Source organism: Heliangelus exortis, chromosome 3 (assembly GCF_036169615.1).
Source record: "Heliangelus exortis chromosome 3, bHelExo1.hap1, whole genome shotgun sequence".
In the NCBI taxonomy this organism is placed as follows: domain Eukaryota; kingdom Metazoa; phylum Chordata; class Aves; order Apodiformes; family Trochilidae; genus Heliangelus; species Heliangelus exortis.
The window spans coordinates 10,001,654-10,024,523 of record NC_092424.1 but is presented as its reverse complement, the minus strand read 5'-3'; the positions used below and the strand labels follow the sequence as shown (position 1 = coordinate 10,024,523).

At 42.6% G+C, this 22,870-nt stretch overlaps 1 protein-coding gene across 1 annotated transcript; it reads left to right on the top strand.

Annotated features, from left to right (window-relative positions):
• Nucleotides 1-2: 2 nt before the first annotated feature.
• SRD5A2 (steroid 5 alpha-reductase 2) lies at nucleotides 3-22,414 on the top strand. The gene is made up of 5 exons (XM_071739136.1): nucleotides 3-563; nucleotides 17,220-17,383; nucleotides 19,196-19,297; nucleotides 20,361-20,511; nucleotides 21,085-22,414. The coding sequence occupies exons 1-5, from the start codon at nucleotides 280-282 to the stop codon at nucleotides 21,149-21,151; spliced, it is 768 nt and encodes a 255-aa protein (XP_071595237.1). The 5' UTR covers nucleotides 3-279; the 3' UTR covers nucleotides 21,152-22,414.
• Nucleotides 22,415-22,870: the final 456 nt, after the last annotated feature.

Sequence of the window (22,870 nt, the reverse complement as noted above, 5' to 3'; positions counted from 1 at the left end):
GCCACCTCTGGGCCGCCACGGCGCTGCGGGGCCCGAGCGGGGCGGCCGAGGGAGGGACCGGCGCGGGTCCCGCGGGGGGCAGGTCCCCGTGGGACGGGCTGGGGCGCCTCGTCCGCGCCGGCGAGAGGGGCTGCGCCCTCTGACGAGCCCGGGCGATGGGAGGCAGCGCGGCGGGGCGGGGTGACCGCCGCGGCCCTAATAAGGCTGGGGCTGGCGCTGTCCGAGGGCTGCTTGCTTGGGTGCCCCGCGCTGCCCGGCGCCCCCCGCCCGCCCCCGAGCATGCAGTGCTTCCCCAGCCTGGTGCTGGCCCTCAGCTCGCTGTTGGGCGCCCTGGCACTGCTGCAGCTCTCGCTGTACCTTCGGGTGCCGTCCCGCTATGGGAAACACGAGGAGCGGCTGTGCCGGCCGCGGGGTCGGCTGCCGGCGCGCTGCGCCTGGTTCCTGCAGGAGCTGCCCTCGTTCCTGGTGCCCGCGCTGCTACTGGTGCTGCGCAGCCCGCCCCGCCTTGAGCCGCTCGGCTGCCGCCTCCTCTGCTGCCTCTTCTGCTGGCACTACTTCTACAGGTACCGCTGCCGGGCAGGGCTCCCGCTGCCCCGCGGCTCCCCCCGCCCCCGCCGCCTGCCCGCGGCATCTCCCGGAGCTGCCCCCGGTACCGGCCCGCGGCTCTCCGGGGGTGAGCAGCGGCTGCGAAGAGCTGCGGCCTCCCCTAGGGAAACGGGTCAAAGAATAACCCAAGGGAAGCTGGGGGAATGGGCGCTGCCGGGGCCGGGTGGGGCCGTGGGGTTGGGGCAGCATCACTCCGTTCCGTGTGAGGCGCGGTCCTTCTAATGATCCCCAACGGGAGGGCGCGGGAGCGGCTCATCCGCTCCCCCGGGCTTTGCTGGGAACGTAGGGTCCGGTCGTGTCGGCGTTTTTCTCCCGTCCTGGCCGCCGATGGAAGGAGCAGGTGGTATTCGGGTGCTTGAAGCGGGAAAGAGGATGGATGCTCTGGATTTTGATCTTAAAAATAAATCAATAAAATAGAACGAGGCACAAGGTTTCGTTAAGCTGGAGCAAAGTTTCGTGTGAAACTAATCCAAATATTACGGAAAGGAACATGCGAAGTGCTTGTTTGTGGGCAGGAGGAGCGCAGCACATGCAGCGCGGGGAGAAGCTCCGGCAGCCAAAGCATCCGTGGGAACACGCGTGAGGATGGCCCGAACGCAAAAGCAATGAGAGCGAGGACTGAATGAGCTGCATTGCTGTGCAGTTAGCACAGGAAAAAAACAAAGTCACTGCAGGCTTTCTGTATCACAGAAGTTGGTTCTCGATGGTCAATTCATCATTTCCACTACCAAAGTACCGATTTATCTTTTATTTATTTAATTATTATTTTTTTTCCTTACAAACTGTCATATCAGATATCGATGAAGGCTGTAACTCTAATTAGTATTGTGTTTACTAATCAGGTCTCAAAGAAGAAGTAGAGTTTTGACCCACTGTTGGTGATAACTTTGAAGTGAAATAGCTCTACGGTTTTCACCTGACTTGGTACTCAGTGGTACTTGGTTCTGGAGTGTATCACCAGAATGTATCTTCTGACATATTGAACGGAATGTTTTATCTTCTGCTCCACTTCCATTTTCTATAGAGTTCTTTTATTACGAATTTGACTTTTGGTTTTCTGTTAATGGAAAAAAATGGCTTTTCCCAAATGGCAAGTGCATGTGACAATGTTATGTCATTACGCAGGAAAAATCTATGTAAATTCTGAGGCAAAACTTTTTCCTGCTTGTTTTTCCATTTTTAACCCTGATTGCCATTTCTATTTTTTATTTTGCTTCCTAGAAATAGAAAACAATAATTTGATAAATGATAAATAATAATAATAATAATAATTATAATTATTGTTATTATTTTCAAAATCAATATGTTAAAAATCCATCTGCATTGCCTCTGCAGAGAGTTTAGGAATAGAAGCTGTAATCTGTCACATATAAATTTAAAACAGACAATGGTCTGAAGTGCTAAAACACAATGTTAGAGATATATTTGTTATCACTAACATTGTCTTTTCTTTGCCTCACTTAGTCAGCTGGAGTACACTACCTTTAACACATTTGGCTCCCAGAAAGCTAGGTGTATTAATTATATACAGTTATACTAAATTTAGATTTCATGTATTCTGTTATTCTCAAGAATTTCTGATTTTTTCAGAAACACAGAAATCAACAAGCACTATGAGAAAACTGAAAGAAATGTTGCCCTACTGGTATGCATAAATCTTTTTAGTCAGGGGTTTCTTTTTCAAGATTACTGCTAGACCTAGGCAGAAGCACTACATTTTCATACATTTTCTTTCTCAAATAATTTTGAGGTCTTCTCATCTCTGGCTGGAGTATATTCTTTACCTTGTAAAAATAAATTTTAACCATTTTAACTCATTTTAATCAGTTGTGTATAACATTCAATTTTGTTTCTAATACTGCATGGCACTCCAGTATTGTTCTTACAGTGTACAGTCTTCTCTCAAGAAAGACATTCTGAGATTCTGTTGAATCAATTAATATCTGAAAAGTTGTATTACATTTTAGTGCTCTACTGTTATGTAAAAGAGCAACAAAAATCTTAAATTAGGAGTTTTTCTATGTGTTTCTATGAGTTTTTCTATCTGGTGCTATGGGGACAGATAGGTTCTCTGAGGGGTCCTACATAGAAGAGACCAATGGCCACAGGGTTGTAGCTGCAATTAGACCTTTACATTATAGAAAAATTCTAGCAATCAGGAGAGCTTATTGTTATCTACAATTTTTAGCACCTAGCATAGTTTATTGTTATGCTGAAATTGTAGCAATTAACATATCTAAAAGTTAAACTGAATTTATAATTATTTGCTTAGCTTTCTTAAATTAAAGGATTTTTATTTACCTATACTTTTTAGTTTAGGTAAATAAACCTGGCCTTCTGCAGATAGGGTCAAATTCCTAATAACCAGTGTGTGATATTGTAATCTAGACTCAGACTTTACTTAAAAAAACACAAGTTACTCAGTCCTTGGAGGAAGAGATGGCAATGATGGAGGTGACCCTGACCACTGGGGGAATGTGGGGTTTTCTAGCCAGCAGCAATTCCCATCCAAGTCCACTTGCATCTGCTGGATTTTATAGGATTTTACAGGCAGTGGCTCACTCACTGTTATACTTCTGTCTTCTGTAAGGGGTGATGCCTGCTGGGCAAACTTTCTTGCTGCAATGTTGAAAAAGAAGTAGAAGTGGAGGGGGTGACACGTGCTTGGGGCACTTAAATATCATCCCTGTTTGCCTTATAAAATGGCACTGGTTATGCCAACCATATTAGCAGGGGTTAAGAGCAGGGAGCACTGGTCACACTGGGCTGGGGCATTTCATTGGTATGTGGTATTTGAAAAGAGATTCAGTACTTTGATATAGCAGCCATTAAATTCTTTTTTACTGGAAAAAAACTAACAACTATTTTAAATACATTCATGATTAAACTTGACTGCAAGTAGAATAAGTAAAACATACAATTGATCAATAATAAAGTTACATTTACATAATGGATGTAGCCTACTGCACTTCTTCTGACATTAAAATTTTGAGGTGAATAAAGCTCTTTCTTCCACTTTTATCTATAAATTTATTTTGTTAGTCTACTACTTTTACTACTGATCATCTGACATCAGTCTTTAAGCAGTGATTTGTATGAAACAGAAAAGATTTTCTTTGTATGTTATTCATAATTTCAAAATTTCATATAAGTTTATAAGAACTTCTTTCCACAGAAAAAAATTTATCATTCTTAATTTTGTCTCGTCTGTTAAAATAAACATGCATGTGAAAGGGAAGTTTTGATTAAAGGTATGCTCAAAAGGACAATGTAGTTCATGATGGAGAAACAGATTTTTAAAGGACTACTATGCCATCTATTCTGCCTTCCTGCATGTTATGATCAGCTGTGCTGCCTTTGTAGCTTGTGTTTGACTGAAACATCTGTTGTGGAGTAACTTCAAGTCTTGATGTGAAGACCCCAGAAGATGAAGAATCCATCCTTTTCTATGTAGAATACAGTTTTGTTTGGTAGTGTAGTCTTATCAACTCTTTTATTATCACTCAAACAATCTGTGTAAAACATCTTGCTTCAGTTTGACTATCCTTGATGTTCTTTCATTGATGCTTGATATTTCTCTCTTTGTGCTAATTTAAAGCATTCCTTATTATTCGTAGTGTTTTCTTACCATGATACCACTTATGCACCAATCAGATCATCTTCCAATTTACTTGTTACTGAGCTGTCAGGCCCTCTGCACCAGTGTGACCCAGATAATATAGGAGGACATGATCATATTTCTGATGGATTAACTACTGCACATGGTATGGCATTTATGCTGAAATTACGTTTTTATCAAGGATTTGTGCCAGCCACGGGGAAACAGACATTACCTGAAGTGACATAGAGTTAATGTGCTGCAGATACATGATACTTTATCCAGCATGAAGTTGGTCAGGATAAAATTACCTTTTCATAAATTTAGTAACAGGTTTAAGCCAGCAATATTAATTTGTCCTGCTTTTGCATATGATATCAAGCAGCTGCAACATTTTTTGTTTGATCCGAGGTATCCTAAACCAGATCTGTATTGTCACTGGACCACAGTTCAAGGTCCACAATGGAAGAGATTTACTTCCCTCTGTCCTCAGATACTTTCTGTGGCTCTTTTCCTCACTTCCTACATACATTTTAAAACGATAATTTCAGTGTTGGATGTAGAATACAATATCAGACTTGTAGTAGCATATCTAGAGTCAACATCACTTTCCTATTACCATATGCTACTCTCATGGTTACAGGTCAGGAGGGTGCCTTTTGTGTTGGAGTCACACAAAGGAACCCTGTGTTTCCAGGCTGCTCTGAGCACTGTGGAGCTGGGGTAACCACAGTTGTAATAAAAATTACAGTATACCACACCTGAGGAATGATTTGTGTTTGTATAGCTGTATTTCTTTGATTTTAAAGTAACCTTTATTGGCTTAGTGCTCAGTAATGCTGTTCTACCCACACTGATACTCACCAGTTGTCTAGAATTTGTGCCACCTGGTAGCTTTATCAGTGGTAATTCTGTATTTCTTGTCAGGTTGAGGAATGTGCTGGAGTGTTGTAAGGACCACTCTAACCCTCTTCTGGAAGCTCCCTGTGTTATTGCTGATGGCTTCTTACTGACAAGGACTTTGTAGGGTGCCTCTGCTTGCCAAATGGAGCCCTGTGAGCCAGGTCTGGTGCATGCTGTGCTCCCATCCAGCCCACTGCTGAAAGAGAAAGGAGATGGTCATCTTCTGTTCACGGGTGGTGAGACACAGGAATGGATTGGCCAGAGATGTTGTGGATGCCTCATCCCTGGATGTGTTCAAGGCCAGGTTTGAATGGGGCTTGGAGCACCCTCGTCTAGTGGGAGGTGTTCCTGCTGATGCAGGGGGGGCTGGAACAAGATGGACCTTAAGGTCCCTTCCAACCCAAACCATTCCATGATTCCACCATCTGGGTACAAACTACTGGCCAAAGAGCCAGCCCTCCCCTCACACAGTCTAATACAAAGATTTGCTCCCCAGGAGTATGCAAGAGGGAAGTGGATCCAGCCAGGACGCTTTCCCCACCTTCCCACCTTAATCCAGAGGCAGCATCCAGCAGCCTGCAGTGAACCGTGGCAGCAGAACGCTCTCCCTCCTTCTCTGCTACCGCTAGGTAGCAGCCTCTCTCTTTGTGGCAAGCAGAAGATGGAGCGTTCCCTGAGGCTGTCCTGAGGGGCTGAGGGCAGGCTGCTGCTGCTGGGGGGAGGAAAGGGAAAGGAAGGATTCCCAGTCCCACTTCCTTCCTCGTTGTCTGCTCTCCTTAGTCAACTCTTCGTGTCTCAATATGCACTTTAATACTGCAGCATGGTGTGAATTCTATTAAATCCAAATAGTCTCTGGTGCTAAGGCACACATCCTAAAAATCTGAGTATATCGTATCTGTTTTAGGTAAGTTCATAGCTTCTACACTTTCATAACGTGGGGCCTGTGATGGTAGGGTCTCCAAAACTGATGGGATGGGAAGGCAGAGAAAAGGAGGAAGAAAGTGAAGAAAAGTGCTGAATGCCAAGTCTGCCATCTGCAGATCATGCAGTCTCTGAAAAGCTACCCATGAGCTGAAAATGATGAGTGACATAAGATGTATGCACAGGAATAATTCTTGTGATAAGTTACTTCCAAAGTGTTCTGCTTTGAATGTGCCATTTGAATGTGAGCTGTTATCTTTGCTAACTGCTCAGATGACATTTTAATTATTTTTGGAACATCAGAGAAATACAACAATAGCAGTGCAATTCTTACATTAAAAATTAGTACTAAAATTGGGTTAAAAAATTTGGAGCAGGAAGATGTGGAAAGTTAACTGTGAAGAAGAAAAATGTATATGTATTCTATAGGTCCAAATTAATTTTAAGACCCAGCTAAATTTTACTCAACTCTGAACTTTTGAAACATCAATTGCTACCCTAATAATACCTAAAGACAGGCAGAAATTTTCACCATTCCTGGAAAGGTACGTGGAAATGTGACCTGAAAAAAGTCCCATTTGATAGAAGCTGGTTTTAACTTTCTCCTTTATAATTACTCTTTATACACACGTAATGAAGAAGCAACACCCACAGACAACTTTGGCCATATGTGAGATACTGTTTTGCTTATAACTGTGGCAGAGTTTACCAGTTTAAAGCAAGACTTTCCATGCTGGGAGACTGTCTTCCAAATCATTTTTGGAAAATGTCACAGTCAAGGTTGTCCTGCTAAAAGATGTCCTATTTAATAAAGACAGGTTTGCCAAACAGAGATGATAAGGAACAGATCCATTCACAGGCAGGACAGTTTTGGAGCAGATCCTGGGGCAGAGTGACAAACTGCAGCTCTTTGATGTACTGGTAAAGATAGGCTGGGTGACTTCCCTGGAAAGCCAAATCCCCTTGAGCAAGGCCTTCTTCTCATCATTTAGTGTGGGGCAGGAAGGCTGAAGAGCTCTGAATAAGTTAGTTCAAAGCTGTCTATTCACATCAGTGTGGTGCCCTGCTAGAGATGCACAAGAAATTACCTCTGGACTATGTTGTGCTAAGCAAACCTTCCAGTGACTCCCATCACACATCTGGGGCAGGACAATGCATATGCAGCTATAAAACTTTTGCTGCTCCTGAGAACAATGAAAGAGAGGGAAAAAAAGTCTTGCATTCACATTATGCTATTGAGTCTTTCATGTTCATCTGCTTCTCTTTAAAATATTTTTTTTTAAATAAAAGAATATTAAAATGTCCATGTTTTCAAACTTGGCCTGAGTTAAGGCTAATAAAGTGTAGAGAGGTGTCTGGCACTTCATAGGAAAAACAATTCAGACTTGGTGGAGTTGTTTGTGGGAAATGCATCTGTATCTGTTCAAACAAATGTCATCTAACATCTTCAGAGTCTGCCTGTGTAGAGCAGTTTCTCTGGTTCATCTGAGGCTATGAGCAGGACCACAGTGTGTGAGCTCACAACCCAGCCAAGTATTGTCTAGGCTGGCACTGTTGGGGCAGAGCAGGACTTTTCATGCATTTCTGGCTGATAGGGTGCTGAACAGGGAAGAAGTGGTCTCCTAGCTGGAGTCCTGGCAGCATGGGTTAGGAAAATATGAGTTGTCTCAAATACAGAGAAATGGAAAACACGGTGAGGTTTACAATCAGGGCTAGAGGGAGGTTAATAGGTCAGGTGAAAGAGGGTAGCACAGGAAGGGACAGGTAAGAGAATTGTTAAAAACAGTGAGAGCAGAAAGTGAGGCAGGAGTGAGAAGAAATGGAAGAAAAAAGGAGATGTTGTGAGAGCACACTATCCAGGTATTAGGAGACACTTCTGATGTGCTGAATGTTCACTCAGCAGCTTTCAGTGTTAGGAAATCTTTTTACACATTTTGGGAGGGAGCAAAGATAACCATGACTCGGTCAGGCCAGGGTAGCATTTTTCTTAGGGAAAGAAAAGAGAGGTTATTAAGCTCTCTGATAATTGTAATGTGAGCAGAAATTCAGGATCTGACCTGACCACTTCAAATTTTGCTCCTGTGTGTGTATGTACTGCCACAGATGTCATAAGGCCATACAGGTTCACGATTACTACCTTTCCAAATGTAAGACATTTCAATCAATAGTCTTCAAAATGTGAGCCAAAGGATCTAGAAATTAGAATTTTCATCTTTGACATTTTTTACTGTTTTGTAAAAAAAAGGTATGCAATGTTCCTGGTCACTTTAGTTATGAAGCCGGCTTTCCCAATACACAACAGGCCTGAACAGCTGCGGGGGTTTATTGCTGAATCTTTCTGTTTCTTAGAGTATTTCTTTGCACAGTAACAAATAAGTGATGCACTTTTCAGCTTTGTGGACTATGGTGAAATGGACAGGAATCCTTCTACCATCACTGTGCTGCACCGTGAGAGAAGCACTCTCACCTGAAGCAGGACTTATAACTGTTTTTGACAGGAACACCTCAAATACAGACCTAGAGAAAAACTGCTTTAGTTTACAGTCTCAGTTTTCTCACAGGTTTGTTTTTTTTTTTAACAGCAACACACAGCTTAAAATCTCAAACTACATTAAATAGCAGGACAGACAATCCAGATGCGTCTCATATTGAGGGTGAGACTTCTGCTGCTGGCTGTCACCTCCTGCACCTATGGGCTTTGCTGTGTATGTATCTCAGTATCCTGTAGACCCACAGCGTGGCTTCTGCTCTGGGACCCCTTCTGCCAGCACAGTTCCTTGGATGACCTTTGCATCCACAGTTCCTTGGATGCAAAGCAGGTAGGAGCCTCCTCCCTGTGGATGGGAGCAGTGAGCATCCTGACTCTGAGACATGGTCACAGGCCTCCAGTGAAGGACATGTTACCCTGCTAGAGACTGGAACCCAAATCCCTTCACCATCAGGTACCAGGCCTGTTCCTCCATCACACAAACCAATTGCAAAGGCACTTAGGAGAGAGGAAACCAAGAGGTCTGCACCTCCCCTGATGCCCACAAGTGCCCAACATGGCTCTGGAACAGTCAGCTTCTGTTGCAGCAGCTGAGCAGATCCATGGTGTTGTATGTCCCAGTTATGCAAGGAGTTTATAGTTTATTGAAACATGACACTATGGGGGCAGTGCAAAGCCAACAGAATGTGGAATTTAATCGTGCAGGAAGCATGACACATTTTCATGTGCAGGTCAGTATAAACCATACTAACCCTCTGGCATTGCTGAGTTCTTTCCAGCTACAGGGTCCAGAAAAGCTTCTGCAAAGGGAACAAAGACCTGTTATGAAGCCCAGGAGGAGCCATCCTGTTGCTAAAGGTGCACAGTGATAACTGGAAAGGGAGAGAGACAAAAGTGAAAGAACCACAGTGAAAGAGGCAGAGTGCAGGGGAAGGGAAGCAACAGAGACAGCTCCTAGCTGGAAAAAAAAACACATGAAGACCCACAAAGGTGAGAGTATGAAGAAGGAAGAGCAAAGAAAAGACAAAGTCAGGAAATCTGGATGAGCAAAATGGAGACAGAGTAAGAGTTTAGGCACAAAAGGGGAAGAGAAGGAATTACCAGAGTGCAAAAAGTCAGTTAAGAATATTTTAAAGACTATTAGCCATGGGTCTTGCAACCCTAGAGCCTCGTGTGTGTTGCTCAGGTACAGTCTGACCAAGATTCAGCTTTGGAGAGGGATAGCTTATCAAATGCCTGTGTCCTGGTTTGGACCAGGGTAGGCAGTCTGGCTTCCTTTGGCCATGTCTCTGCCCCATGTGGACCACTTATGGAAAATAATTACACTTTCTCAAAGAAGCGCAATTGTAAGAGCACAGATTTTTGCACGTTTAGATTTTGTACCATTTTTCCTGTCCTTTTGTTGTGCTCACTCTCTCAGCCTCTGTGAACTCCTTGAACTCTGCTCCAGTGGAATAGTGAGTTTTTTGAAGTGCACGGTATAGTGTCTGCTTAAGTTACTCTTAAGTTACTCTGGCACATATTTCGTGCTTTTGGCAGACACCCACAGTTTAGCAATAGGAACAAAGTGATCTATCTTAATAAATATCAAGTGGTTATTTCTGGAGAAGAATGAGATACCTGGCTGAAATATATGCTTTGGCTGGCTAAGCTTTGGACAACACCATTGCATAGATAAAACAACATTCTCATAACTGTTAAGTACTGCTGGCTTTAGATACTATCAAGTAGTAGAGGTAATCATGAAGCACATTAAGATCTGCATATTTGTCATCACCACAATCCATCTAGTCAGGCTGACCTTTGTCCTGTCCTCTAATCTTTACACAAGTATAAATCTGAACCAAGTTTAGTTAGGGTTTCAGCTGAGACTGGTGGCCTGACATTGGGTTCAGTCTGCAGTCCGAGTAAGAATTTTTCTTGTGCTAGTTTTTTTTTCCCATCTAATTCCAGATGTCATCCCTTCACAAGAAGCACCCCAGCTTCTTGTCAGAGCCTCTCTGACCAAGATAGCTCCAAGCTCCCATTCCCAGAGAGTTCCTGGCCATGTATGGTCCTTAAATGTTTTTCATAGTATTTGTCCTGTACAGATGAAATTAGCACAGAAGAGAGCTCCATGAGCTCCAGTGCCCTGTAACAACTAAGCCTGCAGCAGCTCAGAATTTCAGTTGCTGGGAAAGCCACACAAAATAAGGAAAGATGATCAGTCTAAGGATTGTGTATGCCATTCCTGATGGGTCTGGCCTGTCATTTAATAATTGCCATACATGAAGAGTCCTCCAGCCCTCTACCTAGTATGTTCCCATCTTTCCAATGAACTTGCTCAGTTTGGCAGGCCATGTCAAGAAAGACATTAACTGCTTGGTCTAGGCTTTTGTTTCAGTTGTCCTTGGTTTGGGCATTTAATAATTTTTCCCCAGTGTTTAGTTCAGTTCATTTCCGTATTACGGAGCAAAAGGAAGAAATAAATGTTTAGCTAATAGCAAAGATAAATAAAATTTAGTACTTAATAATATTTAAACCCCATTTGGTGTTTGTAGATCAAAATAGAAACATCTATAGAATAAATGTACAAATATGAGTGTATACTGAGTGTAACTTGCTTGTGGATTGTGACTTGCTGATGCACCAAACCCAAAAATTCACTTCTTATTATCCTTTTAAAAAATGCATAATAATTGAAGTATACCTGCTAAAGCCAGTACAAAAGATTGGTGCTATTAATGATTTAATGCTTTTTCCACCACTGACAAGGAAGAATTCTCCTTTGTTTGTTCTAACTGAATGTTAGAGACCACTGGGAGATACCAGATTTTTCCAGTGACAGATTCAGAAATAATGGAAGAACAAGAAGAGTAAGGAAGTAACTCAAAAAAAAACCCCAACAGCTTGCAAAACACTTTTGAAACCTGCCTGCTATTATAGTAAATTTAGAAGACCAAAATTTTTTGCCTTGGAGTCAAGCCTACATGGTTCTTGACTAATTAAAACCAAATACTCGTCCTGTTCTTTTGCCTTTCTTTCCTTTTTTTAACTTGTACTTTACTAAGTACAGCACATCTATTACTTGCTGTATGCAAGGTGAAAAGGATTCAGTTTCATCCTTAAACTCTATTTGTCCTTCTTGCTGTACAGCACACCTAAGATTTGTACCAATCAATGAGGCACTTCTGACTAATGCTAGCTGCTCAGAATGACTGATTTCAGAGTGTTCACTGTGTTGGGATCAAGTGCTGTGTAGCTCACATTCCTTGAAATTAGATGAGTTGTGAGACACTATGAAACCCTGAAGTTATCACATTGGATTAGAGCAGAAGTCCTTCACAGTCAGTTCTCTGTTGTAGCAGAAGATTATTCAAAAGAAAATGCAGTAAATTGTGGTCTGTTGCCCAGGGCAGCCACTTCCTTCTGCCTCTCTTAAATGGAATACAATTTATCCCCTGAAATACGAAAATAATTATGCATTCCAAACCTTTACACTTCATCTTCTCTTTATTAAGGAACCTGCTTGTGTTTGTAACCTGCGGTTGTCTTTCTTCTCCCAGTCCTACTGAGCTCTTTTCTTCAGTGTTGTTTCTCTATTACATTTAACTGACATCTCTTTCCATTGCATTCAAACTTTATTATTTTCTGTATTATGAAAACTCCTGTCCTTTTTGAACTCCAGTCCAAATTCAGAAGCCCCAGTGGCTGGGAATGGCAATGTCTTCCATGCCTCCTAAGAAGGTGCACTGAGTATTTCTGCTGCTTGTGCCTTAAATCAGTGCTGCCCAGACTTCCTGCTCTACTGCACTTCTTCTCAAGAGCTCCTCAAACCCAAGCATGGTGCCATCTATCCCAAGGTTTCCTCAGTCCTCCCATCCCTTGATCAGATGTGTGACTGTGAAAGATGAGTCTGCTTCTGCCAGAATTCTTCATCCAACCCTGAACCTGCTACTAAGAGACCTCGAAGAAAGAATGTCCCTACAGACAGGCTTCAGGTTGGATTAATTTCATAGAAGGGCCACAAACAGCCCATGGATCATGGACTGAGCAAAGTTTCTTAGACAGAATATTTAGAAATGAACCTGACATTACAGGCTTACTGCTGTTTTATAATTTTAAGATTTTCAGTAACACGTGTATCTTTTTTTCCCCCTAAATTACAGTAATCAAAATCTGGTCCAGAAATCTCTGGAGAAACATAGAAGTAGGATGTTTTTCATGCAGCTTGGAAAGAAAAACAAATTCCAACTTTGTGTTACTCATAACTAGATCTGTAAATCTGTATGATGAAAATAAAAAGGGAATTCTCTTGCTCCCATCACAGACAATGATCTAAGATGAGCTTGCAAACTGGGCAGTGGAACAGCAACAACTACAATTATCTGATGGTTTCACACAGTCCCTGTGATGCAGCAGTTGGGCATGGAGCATCCCCTTGCTCCACAAGGAAGAAGTGCCCTGCATCTGGCTGTCACCTGGTGGCAAGCACAGCCACTGCCCACCTGCTGTGCCATCGGGATCAGCTCCAGAAAAAAAGCTCAGCTCCTGACCTTACAGCCTTCCTTACATCAGGACATGATACAACTGCAATCCTGAAGATCTTCCAGCTGTTCTGTACCTGCAGTGGGTACTGCCAGAAGTTAAACTGCCTGCTGGGCATTTCTGCCTGCTGGCACTGCTGCTGTGTTTGTGACCTGGGTCATAGCTCAGATTTTGTTCCTGAGGCTGTGCCAGAGCATGTCTCACTGTGCACACCTCCTTAGCACATGGGGTATGGTCCATCCTGGGTAGTAGAAGAGGCTGCTCGTAACCTACTTACTCTCCTGCTTTAAATAAATTGGGCTTGTTGGTATTTTGGGGCTACTGCAGACTCCATAAGAGTAAGTGCAGAAGGGCAAAGCATGTCAGGGTAGGATGTTTGAGGAAGGCAATATGAAGCATGAGGGGGGTCTATTCCAGTTTGTGATGCTGGGGCATCTGTATAAGTCATGATGAGGGGGGGTTTAAAATGCTTCATTTATCTTCTGAAAGTATTTTTGGGTATTTTCTTTGAACTGATAGCAAGATTGCCTGTTGCTTGCAGCTGACATTTTAACTGCTGCATTTGTATAAACCCAACCTAGGATAACAGAAACCCTTTCAATTTGGCATAGGAAAATCAGGTGCCAGACTGTGCCCATCAGATTCAGTGAGAATCAGAGGAACACAACTCAAAAATAGTAAAAGTTAAATATTGCCTCAGAGTGTAATCCACAAATAACCTACAGGATTTGGCTTGAAAAGAGAAAGTATTTAAGGGCAGATTTTAGCAGAGACTCTCTAGCAGCTTGGGATGTGTCATTTGAGACTTTGTGCAAGACATCACAGATACCCCAGGTAGAAGGCTGTCATGTTTTGAACCTTCATCCAAGTGGACAGGTAGGTCAAGCAGCCAGCAGCTCCCCAGCAGCTCCCAGTGATTCAGTGACAACCTATGGCAAAGACTCCTATGCTGCTAATTGTTGATGCAAATAAAACTTGTTTGAGGTCATTGTAACCTCCCCAGATATGAACACCAATCTTTTCAGGTTAACATTTTCATCCTTACCAGGGATCCAAGGCAGGCCCTGACCCCTCCAAGGGGAGTAAAAAAATCCCTGCAGGAGCAGCCCTGGCCAGGAGAAGTCCATAACTCTCTTGAGACTGGTCAGGGTCACAGGGGATGGGCCAGGGCATGGGGACAATACCCAAGGACTGGTAGGACAGGGTGGGTTATGGCCAGCAACCTCCTTCAAAGCGAGACCAGCCTTGCCTGCCCTTGCAGTATCTCTGATTCCCAGGCTCAGAAGAGGACCTGGTGGCAGAGGGCTGAATGTGCAGACACAGCCTTCATCTGGTGTCCCAGGGGGTGATGTAGCGCCTGGGTGGGAGGGAGACACGTGGTGTCCTCCCCAGCCTCCAGCTCTGAGCTCTTTACCCAGGTGTTCCCAGTGTAAAACACCTCATGAGCACTGGAAACACCTCTAGTTTCCAGACAGGAAAACATGAGCTGCTACTACCTGAAACACTGCATGTCATCCCAGGAGAGGAGAAAGTCACAGCAGCATCATAAATGTCTTCAACTAAGAAGCTGCTGGAGGAGGACTGAGAGTCCACTCTTAGTTTATTACAGTAACATTTGTGAAAAGGTTTCCGTTTCCACCTACTATGGAAAAAACAGACCTATAATATCCCCCAGTTTGGGTGACGTCTCTGGAGCTTTCAAGGAGCTGAACCCTTAAGATGAAATTTGATGCAATGCCAAATTATTTCCTTTTCAAAACCTGTTCTTATGGAAAAGAAATGATGGAAAAGAAGATTAGTAATTTATTGGTGGCTCATTTAAAAGAAGCTGTTGGCAATGGCTTAGTCATACGCAGTGCCTGTGGCCAGCAAAGATAATAAAGGAATAAGGATTAGTCATCCATGTTGCGCTGAAAGAAAAAGGTCAAATTTGTCACTGGTCTGAATTCAAAAGGCCAGTTTTTGTTCTATTATTCTAAAATGTTGGCCTTTGGTCCCCCTTTGATTTTCGCACTGCAAAGTAATTTCAGAAGAGATGTAGAGGCCTCCATGGAATATTTAAACCTATTAAATACCCCTGATTTATCTCAGTTGCTTTTTGCAAAACCCATCAAGAACAGCTTGCGTACCGTTGAGTAGCTATGTACAAGCTGACAAGTGCTGCATTAAAACAAAGACTCAGGGCATTGTTCAGATACAGAGAACTGAATCTGCCTTCTGGATTTATAGACCCAAGGAGACTTCCTTGGAGAAGTTATTCCACAACAAAGATTCTTGGATGAATTCCTGACTTTCAAACTGATTTTCAAAACTGGTATGATGCAGGGTTTCAGCCATGCCAGGATTTCAGTTCCCTCCCCTTATATTTTGCATTCTGATTCTTTCTGTCCTGCATCCACTGCATTCATGGTATATTAGATAGGTTTACAGCTGATTTTTGCCTTCCTGTTACTGTAAGACAAGTCACCTTTCAAGGGTCAGTAGCCTTCATCCTGCATCAGCTGCATTGGGAAGCACCACAGCAACAACCAACTTTGTCTAGAGCTGAGGAATGCCAGCTTGTGCTAGAAACTTCTGCTTGCATCAGCTATAAAAATTAGGAGACACTCAAACATAGCTGGTTTTGACACAAGATAAAGCAGTGCAAGTCCCACTTTAATCTGCTGTATAAATTTCTCTCCTAGACTCCCTTTGTGTGGTTTGATATAATTCTCTTCTATACATTTTGCTTTTTCCAAGTTTCTATTTGTCAGATTTCTGCTTTTTCTCATGGCTCTTTAGATCCAATTTATCAATATTACTTCAACAGCCAAACTGGAGTGCTAAAGCTGGCCTTGCCACCCATAACTCCTGCATCTCGTTCCTGAAGGACAAAACCAATAATTATTGGTAAAACCACTCCAGAGGGCACTCCTTTCCATAATGTAAGAAGTACAACAAATGTGATACCACTGTCTGAAAAATATTTTGCATGCCTCTTAGGTTGCACTATATTTAGAAATATTTAGAACTTCTGCACCACAACTGTCTTAGTTGCTGGAAATCTGGCTTATCTTGCTTTGGAAAGCAGTGAATACATTAACCTGTTGCTACCTGTACTCTGCTTACTCATTTTCAGAAGTGTCCAATATGATTTAATCTAGATTTATGATGTTATGACATTTCATGCCTCAGCTTGTTTAATTTGATATAGGCAACCCAGGATGTGGATCTCTTATCAACAATTCTCATATATTGTTATGATGAGCACCACTCAAAAAATATGAATATACTTCTCCACATCACTCTCCCAGGGATGATATGGATTGTCCAAACTGTCAAGAGAGATACATCCACAAGAACCCAAGATACATAAAAATTAACACCATATAAACACAAATTATTTGTTTCTACACACGTTAATGCTAGTGTTAGCACAGATTTTGTCTGTGGAAGCCCTAGGTCCTGCATGGAAGTCTTGGTCTTTAGCATATTAAACTTAGGTTTTAACTCTTATTGTAAAGCTAGGTTTGGAAGCACTGAGGAGAGGCAGAGAATGGGGGCAAGGCAGCTCTGTTTCTGCATCAACATTGCTCTTTTTCTGCATCAAAGTGTCTGGGCAGAGCAGGACAGAGCTGCTGTGTGTTGGAGATGAACAGAAGTCTTTGGGGCTCAATCCAAAAAGTGGGATCAGAAATGTCTTCTCCATAACAAAGCTCCTCCACAGTACTTGTTGTAAGACTGCAACTGCTACTGCCCCACAAACTTTTGTTTGAATATCAGCATACCCAGATACCTCCATAGCATCCCTCGCTTGGCTGTCAGCAACATTACAGCAAAAGGGCTACCCAGATCTCAAAATGAAAAGGCTGTTTGTGGGCACAAATTCCTAGTTTTGCCCATAAGGGAAAAGGAAGGCAGAGAGATGTTCTCAAGGCTGCAGTGACTCTGGATGAGATATCTAGCTTCCCACCTTGTGTTCAGTCCTGAAGGACTGAAAAATGTGGGTATCTGCAGTATTTCTTATTTCCATTAGTTGCTCACCTAATTTTATTACAGTTGTTTTCAGCTTTTCTAACCTTCATTGACTTTTTATATTTTGTGTTTTGTTAAAGTTTTTTCTCCCTACTGCAGAGAAATTGCAAATACAACATTATCATGAGTAATGTGCTGACTTTGTTTTCTTATTTACCTTAGGACATTTATTTACCCCTTCTTCACTAGAGGCAGACCTTTCCCACTCCAATTGCTTTTCTTTGGCACGTTATTCTGTATCTATAATGGCTTCCTCCAGGGGTACTACCTGATTTACTGCGCTGAATATCCCAGCGATTGGTGCACAGACATCAGATTTACATCAGGTAATTATAGCTCTGGGATTCCCAAGATCTAATCTCCAAGCAATTTGTAAGCATTTTGAATTATGGCCTAATCTTCACTGAACATGCGAAACAAATCAGTTGTGATGGAAATCAGCATAAAACCTGCCTGCTGGCCCAGATAAAACAAATAAATGTGCAGTGGCTTTTTAATTTTTTTTTTCCCTGATAGGCAGCCACCTTTGAAGACAAATAACATTGTGCATTAGTCTCAAATCCCCAGCCTTGTTTTATTGGAGGCTGAACCAGGATGTGCCCTTGCACAGCCAGAAGTGTCCACCCTACAGTGGCCATGTGCAAGCACAAGCTGTGGCTTTCTCTTCCTCTCCAGGGAGCTTTGCACTTGATGTGGCTATTCCAACCAAGAGAGCAAAGAAGGGGAAAACCCCAGCATAAATGAGGCTTTAGAGACAAAGAGCTCTTTTTTTCTTGTGTAAGGCACATGGGAAGATTAGAGATCACGCACAGTCTGGTTGTATGTTAATACAGCCCCTTAATATTCTGTAACTTAAAAGCCTTGCTGAATTTCACCCTGTAAAATCCCTGAGAGAACAACTGAGCAAGAGCAGATAGGTGGCATTGCACCTTTGGTGCTGCACAGAGGATGTTTTTTTTAAATGCACGTATAGAAATTAGGATTAACATGCAGATCTGAGGAAATGTGTTGAGTATGACAAGCACAAAAATAACCTAGGCACCTTCTGTACCCTGTTTCAGACTGTGGATGCAAGTTCAGTCTTTTCAGACAGTATCATATATTAAAAATCCTGGACTTTGCTTAGTAAGGGCTCCCATGCCCTAGAAAAGGAAACAACACATCGCAGAATTTGCATGATAAATAAAATATATATTTAACAAAAAAAAAATTAATTTATCATTAGCAGTGCTTGGAATACTAAATAAAACCCAAGCAGCATATTCTTTCTCTACAGAGTCTTAACTTCTGTTGTTACTGGAAGTGTTGAGGTTTTATCAGCACTTTGTCTTTTTCCTACACGTTGTAGCACACACCACTTCTATTTCTCTCCTTGCTTCCCAATCATTGTCAGAGGTGGTTTTCTCAGTGTCTAATGTGGCATGAAATGTAGGGCATGTCACCTGCAGAGTTTGTCAATCAAGTGCCTCTAGTTTTTCAGCTAAATGGAGTATTGTCAATGAATCATTCTGGCCAGAAGCTGTCAGCATCCTCCAGGGATTAACTGTTCCACCTGCATGCCCATAGCCCTCCCCCAGTGGCCTCATTGACTGGGGACTGAGCTGCCCCAATAAGTGAGTTCCCTTCCCAGCTCTGGTGATGTGCTGGATAAGTTTGTGTTCTCTGGGTTCCTCTTCCCCCAGCTGTAAAAGGAGAGTAATGGTGCTTGCCTACAGCTCCCTGGTTACTCTGCAGTAATGACCACCCAGCAGTGTCACTTGGGTGCTTTATCCACCACCTTGATGCTTAATAAATGGTCACTATGGCCAGCTGGGACGTGCAGCTGAAAGTGCTCTGGTCTCACCAACAAATCAGTGGGCTCTCCACAGTGAGATATCCACTGCAGGTGATCCCAGAGGACTGTGATCCCACCACTAACACAGAGATGTAGGGTTATTTGTCACCAGTCACCCATGCTTCTCCTGCTCGGTAGCCTTCTCACTAGCAGTGCATCTTTTGACTTGAAAAAGCATCCACCCACTTCACATTAGGTGTCCCGTCTGCCTGCTCCAAAGGTAAACCTCACAGAGGTGCCTAAGGAGGAATAACCAGACAGATCTGGTTTTCTAATCCATCTCTTGATTTTTTTTTTTCCTTAGGCCTCCTCTTATTTCTGCTGGGAATGGGAATCAACATTCACAGTGATCTCCTGCTGCGCCAGCTGAGGAAACCTGGGGAAGTCACTTACAAGATTCCTCAAGGTATATTCTCATTGCCCACTCCCTTGGAGAAAGTAGGGCAGAACAGATAATGTTTTCTGACTGAATTCACAGCAAAGCAACAGTAATAGCAGGAATGCCAGCATGGCACAGGTAATGGGATCAGGTGCCTCTCTGAGCTGCTGGGAGTAGTGCGAGATGACCGCAGACAGTCCCCAAAAAGCAACAAGAGTATCTGGAATATGTGAGCTGTGAAGAGAGGTTTTAGTAATTTAGTAAATTGGGTAATTTAGAGAAGATTGAAGTGGGACACAGAAAGAGGATTTTAGCCTTGTAAAAGGTAGCTGCACAGAAGGGTTTAGTCTTCTCCGTGCCCAGGAAGAGGAAGTAGTAGACTTCTTACACTGCAAAAAGGAGATTTAAAGTGGAAACTTTAGGGGAAAAAAATAACACCAAGGATGCAAGGTGCAGAATTTCCTTTCCATCTCTTTCAAGGAAGAGTGGCCATGGGTCAGAACAGTGAACCAGGAAATATCTAGCTTTGTAGAGCAATATGGATGGGGATCTAGGAGTTTCCTAGTTTTGGTCTTGGCTCCTTCTGCTGGCCTATTATGGATGGATGGTAACATCTCTCCCCCAGACCTTCTCACCTTCAACACTTAACTGCCTCTTCTAGACATTGTGATTAAGATGCAAAACTGAGGTCCAGATTTTGCTTTCACTAAAGGTAGTGGAGTTGCAAAATATTTTTAGGGCCTGAAGAGAACTGGCTAATGTTAAGAATTTTTTAATTTAAATCTAATAATGGGCTTTTATAAGGCCTTTTCCAAATGGAAAGAAATTGCTGTGAAAGTGCCTCTGTGTTAGAATCACCTCTGATTGTTTTTTATTAGCCTCGTACAAGATCCCCCTTTGGCCAGGGTTCCAATGGTTTCAGGGCAGTGGGCTTAGGTTGCTGCTGTGGGCTCCGAATAAGACAGGTAACACATTCTGCTGCTGGCTTTATGGGAAAAGATTATCCCTTACTTTGGGATAATCTACGGGAAAGATTTTTTCATGTGCATGAGATGATTGTAAAAATTACATCCTTGGTCTGTCAATGCAGGAGGACTGTTCACTTACGTTTCTGGAGCCAACTACTTTGGAGAAATTGTGGAATGGTTTGGTTTTGCAATAGCAACTTGGTCCCTACCAGCCTTTGCCTTTGCCTTTTTTACTCTTTGCTGCATTGGGCCACGTGCTTATCACCACCACAGGTACCAGTCTGTTTCTTGCCATATGCTGCTGCTTGCTCTTGAAGTGCAGTTTGCAAAATGTCAGGGAGAAGCAGAGGAGCAGGGCCAGGATTCAAGATAAAATTGAATTTTAATGCTATGCACAAGAAGTGTATTGGCTTATTTGCAACTAACTGGGTAAAAGTAAGGCAGTCAGCTGGAGCCCCTGTTGAGTTGAGTGGTCCTGAAATTTAATCCAACATGAGTTACCTCCCTGCTTCTGCTGTGTTAAAGCCTCTTTCTACTGCACCTTATATATGTGAATCTTTCCTAAGGATTCCCTTGCAACCTCTGCAGTCCTTTGGGGTAGATATGTCCCCCCGCTCTGAATTTTGGAGGTCAGTTAGAACCTTAGCAGTTAGAACCTTATCAGCTTTCACTTAATTAAATAACCTGCTGGAAATAGTTTCAGAACACTCTTTTGCAGAATAACATGCAGAGGTTACAATGCAAGGCAGTTTGGAAGAATTTTAAGGTTCCTCAGTTGAGATATATTGAGACTGTGCAGTGTCCTTGTATATATGCAGGTTCACTCTCTTGCTTATTTTCTTTCAGGTTCTATCTCAAGACATTTACGGACTATCCAAAATCAAGGAAAGCCTTGATTCCTTTTGTTTTTTAATGACTGAAATATGGACTCTGTGTTCTGTTTTTATAGGGTTTTTTTAAAAATTCCTAGTTTTAATGTTAGGTCTGACTATAATGAATTGTTCATATGATAACCTGAGGTTGTAACATGCAAGAAGGTAACTTGGAACTTGAGTTCTTGTTTATAATTACAGGGGAAAATGCAGATAGTTTTGGGCAAAAGGGAATCCCCAGACAACAAGTTTGCTTGTCAGAAGAGTTCTACACATGGAAAATGGATATGTAACTGCACTCACATCAGAGGAAAGGCCTTGTCTAAAAACTGATGTAGAAAAATAGAAAATAAGCCTATGACTTCAGAGTAGGTCTTCTGAAGCCACTCAATTCCTAGTTCTTTTGCAGCTGCTTTTTCCTGTATCCATGCTGTAGCACACGTGCACTTGCTCTGCCAGCACTGCCCTAGGTATTGCCACACTTTAAACCAAAGAGGGGTCTTCTTTGCCAGGAAGATAGCTCAGGCCATTATTTTCCATCTGAAATCAAGCTTAGTTCCCTGGACTATGATGCAAACAGAGGACACTCGTGCTGGCACAAGTCTGGGAGCACCATGTGATGGCACAGAGGTGATGCAAAGTAGACGGAGATGGAAGTATCTTAAGCTGGAGTTCACAATCACACTGTGTTCCTTCCTTAAGCAATACTCTCCTCACTGTCAGATGACTAATCTTCAGCCATCAGAGTTCTTTTTAAATGTACTTTGTTAAAACAATTGCAGTTCCATTAGTATTTTTTATTCTCTTGCACATCCAGAGCTCTTTTCAGAATAAAAAATTGTCCACTCAAACCCACTCAATTGTTATTCATCAAAAGACCTGAGATGGTGATATATGACAAAAATTACAAAAAATAAAAACTCTGTTTTGAAGAAAATGTTCTCCAACACTGGCAGTACATTTTGTCTACGCACATCATTTTCAGATACTCGTATTTGGAAATGATACTGAGATATTATTGAATTTTCACAAAAACACAGGATATCTCATCCTGATTTCAGAATATAGTTAGGAAAATTCCCAAAAATGTCATTAACCCCAATAGGAAGAGATGTCCCCATGGATGCTGATATCTCTAGAGCAGTTACCCTCTAGAGCATAAAGTCCTGCTAAGAATTACATTGAGTAGCTGGAAAGAAAAAGACCAGAGACTACACATACTAAATATGCTACCTGCCACTGGAGTAACCTGACTGAATGTACACCGTTTCCCCCAAAACACAATAAAGTTTATGAAAAACACAGAGTTGTGCTAAGCCTGTCACTTAGTGTTTGCAGTAACAAATCTCTGTGATGTTGCTTACCAAGTCCCATTCACTCTGTCTCCCTCCTGGGCAAATCCTCCCTTCTTTGCTCAAGATCATTAACTGCTTTCATTACCCTAGTGCAGAGGGGCCAGCTGAGCTTGGGTCCCATTCCATTTGTCCTTGTAGAGAGCACAGGAGAGCTGGACCCTTAGCCATGTGTCTACCTTTTGGCAGCTGCTCTGTCACCCAGTGACCCCTCCCCACCTGAGAAGGGGAATTGGGAAAAAGAAAGGAGACCAATGGCTTGAAGTGAAAACAGATTTAATAAAGTAACTAGAACAACTACTATAAAATAGAAGAACTGTTATTGAACCCAATACTAATATAAAGTGCAAAGTCATAACCAGCCTACACAGTGGTTGTGATCTGCATGGTCCTGGCAGCAAGTGCTGG